The sequence below is a fragment of the Vicia villosa genome, unplaced genomic scaffold (assembly GCF_029867415.1).
Source record: "Vicia villosa cultivar HV-30 ecotype Madison, WI unplaced genomic scaffold, Vvil1.0 ctg.000048F_1_1, whole genome shotgun sequence".
Taxonomy (NCBI): domain Eukaryota; kingdom Viridiplantae; phylum Streptophyta; class Magnoliopsida; order Fabales; family Fabaceae; genus Vicia; species Vicia villosa.
The window spans coordinates 728097-742022 of NW_026704980.1; the positions used below are offsets into that span (position 1 = coordinate 728097).

The 13926-nt window shown below is 31.8% G+C and overlaps 2 protein-coding genes across 12 annotated transcripts; one reads left to right on the forward strand and one right to left on the reverse strand.

Moving 5' to 3' along the window:
- The first annotated feature begins 912 nt into the window (after positions 1 to 912).
- LOC131623037 (short-chain dehydrogenase TIC 32, chloroplastic-like) lies at positions 913 to 5063 on the forward strand. 11 transcript variants are annotated; one of them, XM_058894047.1, is made up of 9 exons: positions 913 to 1064; positions 1422 to 1653; positions 1826 to 1905; positions 2206 to 2359; positions 2438 to 2534; positions 2724 to 2811; positions 3174 to 3218; positions 3322 to 3535; positions 3679 to 5055. In XM_058894047.1, the coding sequence occupies exons 1-7, from the start codon at positions 959 to 961 to the stop codon at positions 3197 to 3199; spliced, it is 783 nt and encodes a 260-aa protein (XP_058750030.1). In that variant the 5' UTR covers positions 913 to 958; the 3' UTR covers positions 3200 to 3218; positions 3322 to 3535; positions 3679 to 5055. The 11 variants fall into 11 exon arrangements, with proteins under 11 accessions (XP_058750030.1, XP_058750031.1, XP_058750034.1 ...); XM_058894048.1 differs by having other exon boundaries at positions 3174 to 3209; positions 3324 to 3535; XM_058894051.1 differs by having other exon boundaries at positions 2438 to 2516; positions 3174 to 3209; positions 3324 to 3535; positions 3679 to 5053.
- A 4613-nt stretch (positions 5064 to 9676) lies between these two features.
- LOC131623078 (uncharacterized) lies at positions 9677 to 11354 on the reverse strand. Its single transcript, XM_058894104.1, has 5 exons — positions 11338 to 11354; positions 10676 to 11248; positions 10352 to 10561; positions 9968 to 10092; positions 9677 to 9862 (listed from the first exon to the last, which is right to left on the reverse strand). Exons 1-5 carry the CDS (start codon positions 11352 to 11354, stop codon positions 9798 to 9800), a joined length of 990 nt encoding a protein of 329 aa, XP_058750087.1. The 3' UTR covers positions 9677 to 9797.
- Between the last annotated feature and the right edge of the window lie 2572 nt (positions 11355 to 13926).

Here is a 13926-nt window from a genome sequence, read left to right on the forward strand (position 1 = left end):
TTTTTGCGTTCTTCCGAATTGGGAGGATTTGGAGGGGAGGAGAGGGAATCTGAATTTTAATACGTAAAAAATCATTATATTTACTAAAATATCCTCAGTTTAATTTTAATATTTCAAAATTATTTATTTTCTTTTGTGTTAATGTTTCTCTTCTATGTGATTTTTCTCGATTATTTTCATCAATTTATTATAACTATTATCCACCTTCAATTTTTTTCAATTTTTTTTACTTAATACAAATCATAATCATTGCATTATTTTTATAATTATTTTAATGTTTATTTATGTTCTTTCTTTTCTTCTAATTTTGTTATTTATCCTATTTTATTTTCTTTTATATCAAATTTTAAATCATTCACTTTATTTTATTTTTTTTATTTTCTTTATTAAAAAATTTAAATTATTAGTTTTAACAATAACTTATTTTATGTATTTTTTGGTTAAATGATTCATCACTATTTAAAAATTGTTATTAACATATAGTTTCATTTGTGTCAGAGAGTTATAATTTGAATCAAGTGTACTCAGTTTAATAACGTTATGATAAATTATAACATTTTAGTCCCTCAATTAAAAAATTTATCATCAAAAAAATATTTATGAATTTTTCATATTTAAATATTATATCACTTATATAAGATCATAAGCGTAAAAATATAATTTATGAATAAAACCCCTTCTCTCTCCTCCTGAACCAAACATATTTTTAATTAAAACCCTTCCCTTCCCCTCCCCTCTCTTATTTTGAACCAAACACTTATTTGATTAAAAAAAATTCCTCACCTCCCCTCCCCCATTTTAAAATATGTTTATAAACTTTTTGAATTAATTTATATAAAATTTACAAAATAAAATAGCTTATAAAAATAAATTAGACTAAGATATTGTATAAGAAATAATGAACACTTGAAATTGAAACAGCGGAAGAAAAAGAAAGAAAAAAAAAATATAACAAGCAATGTGGTGGTTCAGTGGAAAAGGCCCATCTGGGTTCTCAGCTTCTTCAACAGCTGAAGAAGTTACACAACAAATTGATGCCACTGATCTCACCGCCATTGTTACAGGTTAGGTTAGGTATCAATGAAAATGAAATTGATTCGTTCTTCTCTTATTCTTCGCCATATTTTTTGTAGTTGTTGTGATCGGAAATTTCTCTTCATGTTACAAATATCAACTTTATATATATGAGTATGTTGATTTCAAAGCAACATAGGGGAAACAGCACCCGCGAGTGTTTGGTTCTGCAGTGAAAAAAAATTGATTTTGAATTAATTGATTATGTAAAATTCTCGTATGTTTTGTGTAGATTTTGGATACTTGTTGCTGGAATTCACATTGGTGCTCATTTTGTTTATGGTATTTTTTTTCTGAGCATTTCATGGAAATGACTTGTTTTTAGTATATGTTCCATGTTACTGCAGGGGCAACTAGTGGTATTGGTACTGAGACTGCTCGTGTACTTGCATTACGCGGTGTCCATGTAGTTATGGCGGTCAGAAATATGGAAGCTGGTAGAGAGATCAAGGAAACCATATTAAGAAATAATTCAACTGCAAAAATTGACACGACGGAGTTAGACCTAGGCTCAATGGAATCTGTGAGGAAATTCGCATCACAGTTTAATTCTCGTGGTCTTCCTTTGAATATACTCATGTAAGTTACTAATGATACTTTACTTAATGCGCACATTATTTAGGAATGAAACTTTTTATATTCTTTGTGAGTACATTAAATTGTGTTACACTCGAAAAGTTGTTAGATATTAAAATTTCGACATATAATGTTGTAAGTACCTGAAAAGATTTGCTTCTTTTGTTGTTCTAAGAAATAATGCAGGAATAATGGCAACACCATTCAAGCTTTCCAAAGACAATATAGAATTGCAATTCGCAACAAACCACATAGGTGAAATTTCCATCTTAAATGTTTGTCTATGCGCACACGTAAAATTTGATAAATCATATACACTCTTTAGTGTGCTAAAACAATCATTACCTAAAAGGTGAAATGAAGAATAAAGAGTGAATATACTTATATAACTACATCGGATACTTTGAATTTGTATAATCTATCCATTAGTTTGGAAACTACTAATAACTGGTATTGTTTAATCATTGAGTTATATATACAAAAATAATATAACAATTTGTTTGGACTTTACTGTTTTTCAAAGAAAGTTTGAGACATAAAGATCTTTCCATGCAGGTCATTTTCTTTTGACAAACCTACTGTTGGAAACAATGAAACAAACTGCCATTAAACAGAAGAAAGAAGGAAGGATTGTAAATGTTGCATCAAGACGTCATAAATTATCTTATTCTGAAGGGATTAGATTCGATAAGATTAATGATAAATCAGGGTATAAATTTCTTGATGACATAATCTAATATATGAAAACAAGCATTTGACCTTTTTCCATACTCTTCACAATGTACAGGTATAACAGTTTGTCTGCCTATGGACAATCAAAGCTTGCCAATGTTTTGCATGCTAATGAGCTTGCAAGACAACTAAAGGTGACTCACTTATTTGAGGTTATTATGCTAACAAACTTTGAAGTTTTGAAATGCAAGATACTTTATGTGGGTGTTTATCGAGGAAGAATCATTGGAAAGTGAAAACTCTTCATTCGTTACATGTTCTCGTTTTTTAAACTAAGCTAGTCTAAAATACACTCTTCATTGTTTGCCTTTTATAGATGGATGATTGATGTTTACTTATAGCAGGAGGAGGGCACCAAGATAACTGCAAACTCACTTAACCCAGGAGCAATTGCCACCAATCTTTTCCGTTATCACAGTTTAATTGATGGTAATTCCATTCCCCCCATTTTTTCCTGCCAATTTGTGTGCACATTGATGGTGCAAACAGCACATTGCTGCATAATATAGATCATAACTCAGATCAAATCATAACGAGTAATTCAAAGATGGAAATAGTATTTTAAATTAAAACCAAAGAATGAATACAACTGCATGCAGACACAATACAAAAGTTTTCCTTTAATTACAAAACTACTTGAAACCTATGCTAGATTTATGTCACCACTCTGTAATGTGATATTGTGATGACTCTAATGAAGTTTCTTGGTTTCATTCTTTGGATCATAATATGATTGTAAATGTAATTTATTAGCTCGCTATATTGACAGTTTGAGCGCATTGTTTATGCAGGATTTGTTGGTCTGCTTGGTAAATAAGCGATGAAAAGTATACAGCAGATAAACTAATTTGATTATTAGATCACTGTTTCATCCAAGATATTATATACTTGAAATAAATTCATAGAAAGCTTGACTATATACTTTTATACCTTCATCATAGGGAGCTGCAACGACGTGTTATGTGGCATTGCATCCACAAGTTAAAGGGTTGAGTGGATGCTACTTCGCAGACTGTAATTTAGCTGAAACTAGTTCACAAGCAAGTGATCAAGAGCTTGCTAAGAAGTTATGGGAATATAGCTCAAATTTCGTCAAAACATGATATCATGATGTCTCCTAACTCGAATGGTCTATTATCCCTATCCAGTGATAGTAATAGACTTCATCCCTTCTACCTCATTTCAGTGTTGATAGGCTTAGCTTATCTTGTTACATTTAATATTGTTGGGATACAATTTGTTATCAATTAAAGTCGCATTTAATAGCTGAAACCAATTTTCATCATTATTTAACAGGTCCAAACACAACTTAAGGTTTGCAGCCTCGTTGAGGGTGGCCAGAGATCTCAGGCCAAGACCTCTTTCAGAAGTAAGTTTGCAACACTCATGCCAAGCCAGTCACCAACTTCCTTTTTTTTCAATGTCTCCACTCTAAGTAAAGTTCTTAATCCAAGTCTCAATACTCTTTAGCGAGGCAACAGGCCAGTCATAGACTTGGAAGCATTGTAACAATATACCATGAACCACATGCTTGACCAGTTGAATCCTACTAGCAATTGTTAGAAGAGAAGCTTTCCAAGCAAACAACTCCAATTTGACTTTGTCAACAAGGAATTGAGCCTTTGGCATGCCTCTAAAAATAGGGACATCGGTCTAAAAGAAATGAGGAGTGCCACTGGCAAAACCAAGCAAATTTAACAAATAATGTGAGAAGGAATATTGACATTTCTAGTTCCACTAACCAGGTTGATATTATTTTCAGCAGCCAAATTTGCAATGCGCCTCTGAACACTTCCGTTGGGAATGGGAAGCAAGTAATACTTCTAATGTACACAGCGGATAACATGAAGAACAGAATGTTTGAAACATATTTAACAAAACAAATCATGGTAACCTCTAGCATTGTTGCACGTAGTTGTGCAGTAGAAGTTTGTAAAAGTTGGGTAGCTTCGCGGTCCCAAAACGCAAAGTTCCCACAACAGCCATTATGCACTACTTCTATTTCTATCTTATACCTACAATGTAAAGGTACGTCACTTTGAAATATATGCCATTACAATCGAAAGTGTTGTGAATTTTGTTTGAGGGAACCGTCAACCTCCATATCTCAGCTTCGGTTGGATGTCCATCCCTCCAAAAAAAAAAAAAAATGGTGACTTGTCTCCCTTTGTAATTTGAGGACATTGATGACATGCTTTATAGTACTAACTGTGAGGTGAAGCTATGAGTTTGTCAGTCGTAGCAACTGTAACACAGAATGTGATATGTAGAAAAGCAGTAGAATGATATGTGCCAATGTTAAATTGGTCAAGAGCAAGTAAGGATGGACAATTGGTTTTAATTCCATGTATGTACAACCTTTTTCCTTAACTTTTGCGTACTGCAATAAAATAAAATAACCATTGATGTCAAAGGATCTAGTTGTTTTTGTTTGTAATCAAAGAACTCCAAAGAATAGGCTTCCCATAGGGTACAACTTACAACGTAAGATGTTGTCGTTGTTATGTGAATCGGAGAAAGTTAGCATAAAATTAAACATTTACAACACAGTAGCTCCAAAATGAAATCATTAACATTAATAGACATACCCCAAATCTTTCAAGACCAAGTTAACCCGAGCTTTCTTGCCCTTTGATTGCGATTGAGAGTATCCGACCTTGTCAACCATACATGACATCTATTGGAATGAAAAGAAATAAGGCATCAAAAACAAAGTTGTAATCCAAAATGGTATCAACAAATGATTACATTATAAACATTACTTATAAGTAGATTCTTCTGCCATTTGTCTGATATGATATCAGTAAAAGAGGTGAAGTTAATGACCTTCTCAAGAATGCCATTTTTATCAATATCTCCTATGGTTGTCCCACCAGTGAATTTCAACAGATACTTGTGGCTGGTAGGTCTGATGATTAAATCATTAGGCTGAACTTGAAAGTTTGAGATAATCCAAGTCATGTTAATTGATAATGCCAAGTCAAAAGCTTACCTAAGCATGGTTGGAACAATGATATGAATATCATGACCTTATAACGTGTAAAGCATTTTTATCAATAAAGACACAAAGTAAAGTACGTTATGAAAATGCTCTATTATAAAGTTCACAAATGCTAAACTATAAATCACGACTTACAACATGAGTTCAAAACACATATCATTATGCAAATAACATCAAAAATCAACTGATGTACTTAACACAAACCCGATATAAAAAACTACAATACTCATACAATCTATCAATTAAACATCAACACGAACCTAAACAACAAACACCATAAAATATAACAACCGTAAAACAGCAAACATATGGCCAAAATTACCACTAAACATATAACATAGAGTGACAAAATCATAAATAAAAACTTCAAAAGTCAGTAATATATATCTCAAACTGATAACATAATAATTTGTTAATAAATGTTATCATTATTATGATTTTTTCAAAATAAATACAGACATCAGATGCTCTGAGTAGGAAAGAGATGCATACATCATAATTGGACCCCATTGGGAGTGTTACTTGGAAATATGAATGTCATGTGAGACTTGAGAGAAAGAATAAGACGAGCTCAACGTTGTGATGCATAATTGTAATCGAGGGATGGACATCTAGAATTCACTCGATACATAGATGAAATTCTCTTGTTTAATCAAAGGATGTGTATGCCCAAAGATTATGAATGAAAGAGAGCAGTTTTGGAAGAATCACACAAGAGTAATTTCACCATTCACCCTAATTCTTCTAAGATGTATCAAGATTTAAAGAATAATTTATGGTGTCCAGGAATTAAAAAAGACATTGTTGAATTTGTGGCTAGATGCATAATGTGTCAATGCGTGAAGATTGAACGCCAGCGACCAGGGAGAATGTTGCAACCTTTGGATATACTCGAATGGAAGTGGGAAATCATATCTATGGATTTTATAAGGGGGTTACCTTGTACTCTTCATGGACAAGACTCAATTTTGGGTGATTGTTGACAGGATGACTAAATCGGCTCACTTTCTACCCGTTAAGACCACCTACAAGGTTATCCACTTAGCAAGACTCTTCATCGTAGAGATCGTTCTGATACATGGTGTTCCTGTTGGCATTGTATCTGATAGAGACTGAAAAATTTACTTCAAGATTTTGGAAGACTTTCCACCATGAAAAGGGGACTCGGTTAAATTTTAATACCTCGAACGACCCTCAATCTAATGGCCAAGCAAAAAGAACCATTCAAAGTGTGGAAGATATGTTGAGAGCTTGTGTTTTGGAAAGTGTAGGTAATTGGAAAGACCACTTACCAATGATAGAGTTTCCATATAATAACAACTATCACTCTAGCATTGGTATGGCTCCGTATGAAGTGTTGTACGAAAGGAAATGTATAACTCTCTTGTGCTGGGAAGAAGTTAGTGAAAAAGGGATCCTTGAACCAGAGATAATCCAAGAAGTCATTGAGAATATCCAAGAAATCTGAGAAAAGATGAAGCATGCTTAGGACCGGCCGAAGAGTTACGTGGAGCACATGAGGAGACCTTTAGAGTTCGAGGAGGGGGATCATATATTCTTGAAAGTCACTCTTAGACTTGGACTAAAATGACTCTTTAAGACAAAGAAGCCGAGCCAGAGGTATATTGGCTGTTACCAAATCATGAGGCGAGTAGGTGAGGTGGCTTATCAGTTAGCATTACCACCCTCCTGTTAGAACAAGATTTGATTATGCATCTTGTCTTTAGTTTTGTGTCATACCCCAAATTTGCCCGCCCCATTTCAGAAGAAAATTCAAATGATTTTTCAAAATTGGCTTTTATAAATGTTTTTTGGTTTATTTTGGGTTTTTTATTAAACACTTGGTTTGGATATTATTTCGTTCCGCTTACTTAAAAATATAAAATAGTTTATTTAAAATTATTTGTGTTTAACGAAATATCACATAACCTTCATATACATTCAACTGGCTCTCTATTTCGAATATATGAGATAGCACAGTTGGTAAGAAAGTAGAGGTTGCAGAGGTTGCACAGTTGGTGCACTTTGATTATTTTAAATATTTTTTGCACCTGGACACAAGTATGTCCAGGTTCTTAATCTTGGTGACCAAGATAATTTTGGGCTTATTATTTTTGGATAATTTCCTTTTTGGAATTTTTAACCTAATTTTTGGTTTTATAAATAGGGCTCTCTCCACCCTATTTTTCTCACTAAATTTTTTATCCGAATTCCACATTATCAAAATCTTCACACACCCTCTTGTTTTCAAACCTTTTTTCAAACTTTCTACTCTTTTGGGGCCGATGATTTCATATGAGACCTATCCTCCTTTTTATTTATCAAAACCTTGTTTTCAAAAATCCTTTGGTTTTACATTTCCTTTTGGCCAATGATTAAACCTTCGATATGAGGCCTCCTCTCTTTTTTTAATTTTTATCTATTTGTTCATAATTGTAATTTGTGTAATTGTTTCCCTTTTGGCATCTAATATGATACTAGAGAAATTCTCAAATCATTTTCCTAAAATCGTTGTTCTTGACGAACAACAACAAAAATCATTGTTCTTGACGAACAACAACAAAGTTGTTGATCTTGACAAAAAACAATAATAAAAAACCCAAAAACCTCATTTTTAAAACCTAAAGACTAGATGGCCCCCCTTGAGTACAAGGGAGGCAAAGGGTGCCAAACACCTTCCCTTTGCCTAATTTACCTTCTTATCCAGATCTCTTATTTTAAGGGTTTCCTACTTGCCCTGTCCTTTCGTTAGGATAAAACAAGTAGTGGGTGGCGATTCATTTAAACGTAAATTTTAAAGCAGGTTGCTACATTTTGATGATAGCAATTTATGATATCTTAGAGAACAATTTTGTACCCTAATAATTTTTGTCTAGTGTGTAGCTTTTTCTTCCAGGTTCTGACTCTAATAGTATGTCGTGTGACGTCATCAATTTGTGGAATCAATATTCTCTGACCATGGGAAGATACAAAGCGTGCTTTACAAAGATAAGTCAATATCTGGAATTCTCTTTTGGCTGTGCTTCTGATAGAATGCAAGTCATCGCTTCTGATTGTGATATGATAAGGGAGCTTCTGAAGACTCTTAAGATATGACTATTGACACAATTTTCTAAAGACCAAGTTTTGAAGACTCTGAAGACAAGGTTCTAAAGAACAAGTTCTGAAGATTCTGAAGACAAGGTTCTGAAGACTTCGTTTCAACATTTGATCCTTCAAAACATGCTTCATTACTCTACATTGTGAATTCTTTGAAGATTAGAATATAAGATCAAAAGTTTTACATGAGATAAAACAATACGTGGTACAAATCAAATATTTCTTCCACTACGCATGTTTTGTGGCACAAGGACTATACTATTGTATAATGTTGTTTACCACTACGCATGTTTCGTAAAATTCTTTTGAAAATTCTGAAATTTCCGTTATTCCACTTAATTTTTTTAAAAAAATTCCGGTAGGTACGTCAATTTTCCGATATTCTACTTACTATTTTCAAAGAATGTCCGATATCACCCAAATATTTTAAAATTTCAGGTAAAAAAAACATGAATTTGTGAAAATAGTTAAAATTTTGAATAAAATTATTATGATCTTTTCATTTATCTTAGAGGATGTCAAGTACAAGTCTGGGGTTGGCAAATTAATTCCTCCGAGTACAATAAAATCTTAGTTCTCATCCATTAAATGAGAAAACTTTATCAATTAGTAACATTGATAACTAGGTCAGAGTAAGGTCCCGTAACTATATAGGAGACTCATTTTGAATCTCTAGTCATCCCATCATAATCCTAAAACTCGAACAATTCTAATCATAAAACACTGCTTGTCCATGACACACCTTTAACACAGTCCATACCCTTGATTTAGAAAGAACAATCAATGCAACAAAAACTTTTTTTTTAATTATAATAATCTCAACCATTGATTTTTACCAACGTTAATCACATATCTATTACTCTTTTTGTTTCTCAAAATAACTACTATACTATCTTATTTTCCTAAACCTTCTCGCCAGAGTGTCTTCATAGACTAATATCTTATTTTCAAAGACAAATATCAAAACTAATTTTTTGAAATACTTTTTCTGCTTCAAAAATTCATAAAATTCTTAAAATATGAGTGCCTGTCAAAGAAATAACCAACTTCTATAACAAAAACCTAAACAAAAGTGTGATAGGTGCTTTAGTTAGGAAGCATACAAAAACTATGGCTAGATACAAATTTGAACTATACATTAAAATAAAAAATCATCATTAATCCTCAACTATGGTTAGATACACATTTGGACTATGCATTGAACAAAAATTATCATTAACCCTCAACTATGGTTAGATACACATTAGGGCTGTGCATTGAAACAAAAACTATCATTAATCCTCAAAATAGTAGAGACTATAGTTTGATTAAAACATTAGCATTTAGGATGATGTTTGTTTTTTCTTACAGCTCCCCACAAGTAATACTTTGATTGAAATCCTGCAAAATGAATTGCTTACAAATTTAGATACAGTTAACAACCAATAAAACAATAATGCTTAAATGAAGAAGTAGAATGTGTAATGTAATACTATAACAACTCACTCCTATGTTCGCTTGGAAGCGTTGTAGAAGAAAAAATTAAAAGCTCAGCTTCTTCAACCTCAGCTCTTATGGCAAGATCACTGGAAATCATTTCATATACTAGGTCGTCAAAAAATCTCTCAACCCTGTTAAAATACATTAGCATTTAAGTCAATACTAGTTTAAATATGAGCATGACAATATCTTATCTTTGAATGAGAGATTCCGACACGGACTCTGCAACATAACACGGACACGGACATTGCAACAACGATAATGTAAAAAATATAGGACATTAACACCACTACATAATAGTATGATATTAGTAACAAAAGTTGACACAAGAAAAGAAACAAAAGCTTTTATCAAATCAAACTATATTCTTAAGTATGTGCAAAATGTCACCTTTCATTCTGAGGAAGGAAATAAAGGCCAATGTCTTCATTATATGCTCCAAATTTCCTGAAAAGGTTTGGCCATACAGCTGATCTCTGAAGCAAGTCAGCATAAAGTACATTAGGGAAATGTCTTGTAACTTCATGGACTTTAGGGCTTGCTAGAGTGGACAAATGGGCCATTAATTCAAAGCTTTTGTTGATAAGCTGCAAACTTCCCCTATTTTACAGAAAATTCAACTTAACATTGTTACCAATTACCATATATAGCAGCTACAATAAATTCATTACTTTCAAAACTCGGTAACATTAGTCGCGAAAACATACTTCTTACCTCCATATTGGATCTGCAATAGGCTGCGAATCAGCTACAGTCGCACATTCATATCCTGAATCAACTTCAACTTTAACCGAATCTGCAGTTTCTTGATCACAGTCCTCGACGGAATTAACTTCTGTATTTTTTGAATCTGCAATCTCCTTATCAGAACTATCTACATCTACTACCTCTACCTCACAATCCTCAACTTCAACATTCTCCAAATCTGCAATCTCCTTATCGGAATTATCTACATCTATCACCTCTCCGTCACAATCTTCAACTTCAACATTCTCCGAATCACCACTGTTTTGATCACAATAATCACTGAAACTAACTTCAGTGTTTTCCGAATCTACAATCGCATTATCAGAAAAATCTACGTCTATTACCTCTATTTCACAATCCTCACAATACCAAATAATCTCATCTGTAAAAACCACAGGACCATCTAAACAATACCTGAAAAACAGAAAGTAGCATACATAACACCGAAAGAACCTAAAGATGATATTCACACAATATATTGTCAATAGCGTCGAAAGAACATAAAGATGGTATTCACACAATATATTGTCAATAGCGCGGCTTTAACATAACATCATATAGTTGGTAGGCTTTGGCGCAGCGCCATTAGCATGCGAGCCGTTGTCAACAATAACGGTTGGTTCGGCCACAATTGCGACAATCGCATTCGCACAAATACATGCAATGTAAGTGAGTGGATGAAAAGTACCTATGCAGTGCATAATTTTGACATTTGAAGCAATATACCAATGTTTCTTCAAAGCCTTCATTGCCACATTTAATACAAACAGAAACCTGAAACAGAAACAGGTAGAAAAGGTTATAAATTATATAATGCAATGATTCATAAAAGATGTATAATAAAAATTCTAGAGAAAGTTTCATGTACCGTTTCAGATTCACCACTGCTTTCGGAAGAAGAATCGATCTCCATCAAAAGATATAGTAGAAGTTCAATATCTGTTTCTTCAGATTCTATTTGTTGGGAAAAGGAAAAGACAGTTATAGAGCTTCTGTTACAAAGTAGAACAACCTATAAGGTCATTTTTTCATTAAATTTATGTCTCTGGCAACATTTTTTTTAAGAATATGGAATAAATGCTGAGCAAATTGTTTGTGTTTCCAAATTTTTTCATAAATGTAACATTTTTATGTATATTTGATTGTTTGTGTTTTCCAAATTTTTTATAATGGTCATGCTAACGAGTGTCCCAGGGGCACTGGTTAAACATTCCAAATTAAAAAAATATTCTAGATTCCATGCATAGAATATACCTAATCTTCTTTAAAAAAGTTAATTATTTATATTTTCAATGCATTTAATACTTATATTTTGGGTAAAAACATATCTTTTTACTTTATTAAACAATGTTCACCTTACATTTTTAATCTCTTAACTAATACCCCTGGACACTTGTTAGCATTATCCTTTTTATAAATGTAACTTTTTTAAGTATATAGTTCTCCAAATTTTTACTCACTCGTATTAAATTATAAAAATAGTTCTACAAAATAATTTGTTTTCAATTTTATTTATTGGGAAAAGCTAACATGTGCCCCAAGGGCACAAATTAATGAGATATTAATAGAAATAGTTTCTTGGAACTGGCGCATTCAATGTATCAAAATTTTAAATATTACTATATTGCATTTAATTACATTCAATTTTTTCTAATTATAGTATTCTTAACATGTGCCCTTAGGACACGTTAGCATGACCCTTATTTATTTTACATTCTAATGACATATTACTCTCTGTCACAAAATAAATGTTATAGTTGACACTTTCATACAGATTAAGAAAATATAATAAATAAAAAAGAGAATAACAATTTTAACCCGTTATTCTTATTTGTTATTGGTGTATTTTAATAGAGAAAAGGGTATGTGCACTGACAGTGTAAATTATTTTTACACTATCAATCAATGACAATCATGTATCTTACCTAGTCATCCTTCAAATTTTAAATTCCTGTAATGATTTGGCACTTTAAAATAATCTGATTGAATGTTTGTGTAATACTTCTTTACACTGAGTCAGTCAGTGCACTACTATTAAACTCTTTTTATTATCATTAATGTAATATGAGAGAGTCATTTTCTCTAAATAAAAAGTATTAATTAGATGGTACAATAAAAATTAAAATTATATTGAAAATTAAAAGTGAAACATATTTTGAAACATATAATTTTTATAAATGTGACATTTCTATTATTTGTTATTTATTGCTTTCTCCTTTTTAAATTTTATAAATTTATCTCTTATAATTAATATAAAAAAATTTATAAAATGACCCCATCAATTTTCTTATATAATACTGACTATTTTTAAACGGCGCAAACGACCAAAATGCCATATAAATTTTTATTTATTAATAATTCATCTTTTTAGTGATTTCATAGAATTAATTCCTAATTTTCACCCAAAAAAATTAAAACAAATTTGTTTAAAAAAATATAAGAAAAAATAACGTTTTATTTTCATATTCAAGAAGAATGGTTTACTTGGAACCATTGTTTTAAAAACAGAACCGGTCATCAAACCGGTGAGAGTATTGGGTTACTGGTTCATTGGTTGAACCACTGAGTTACTGGTCGAACCGTATGACTAAATCGGATTAAACCGGATAACTCGGTTGAATAAATCAGTCTCTATTGCAATACTATATATTTATTAAATCGGTCGAACTGGATAACTCAATCTCAAAAAAATAACAAAACACCTACAAAATTTTAAAATTTTAAAATATCATATTTTTACATTTCTATTCTTTATATTCAAATTCTAAATATAATCATCACTTACAACAAAATAATATAAAATTTAAATTTAAATAAATTTTAAATCAGATCTAATGGTAAATAGGGAAAAAGTTGTTTCAAATAAGGTTTAAATAAAATCTAATTATTTTTTAATCATGAAAACGATGTCGTTTTGTGCGGAGAAAAAAGTATGCATTTGAACCGTCGGTTTTTTAAAACCGCTGGTTCACTCGTTTTTTCCGTTTTTGACCAATTCTCACGGTTTAATAACATATTTGATCCAACAATCAAACCAACCCGATAACCCTTTTGATTTGTGGACTGATCGGTTAGTTCAGTCTGATTTTTAAAATATTGTTTGAAAAAAATTAGTAGTTTCTCTCTCCCTTTTCTTTGCTACTACATAGAAGAAGATGAAAAGGTGCGGGTCCCACAGTTTTTAATGATTATTATTTCACTTTTTCTATTTAACTATT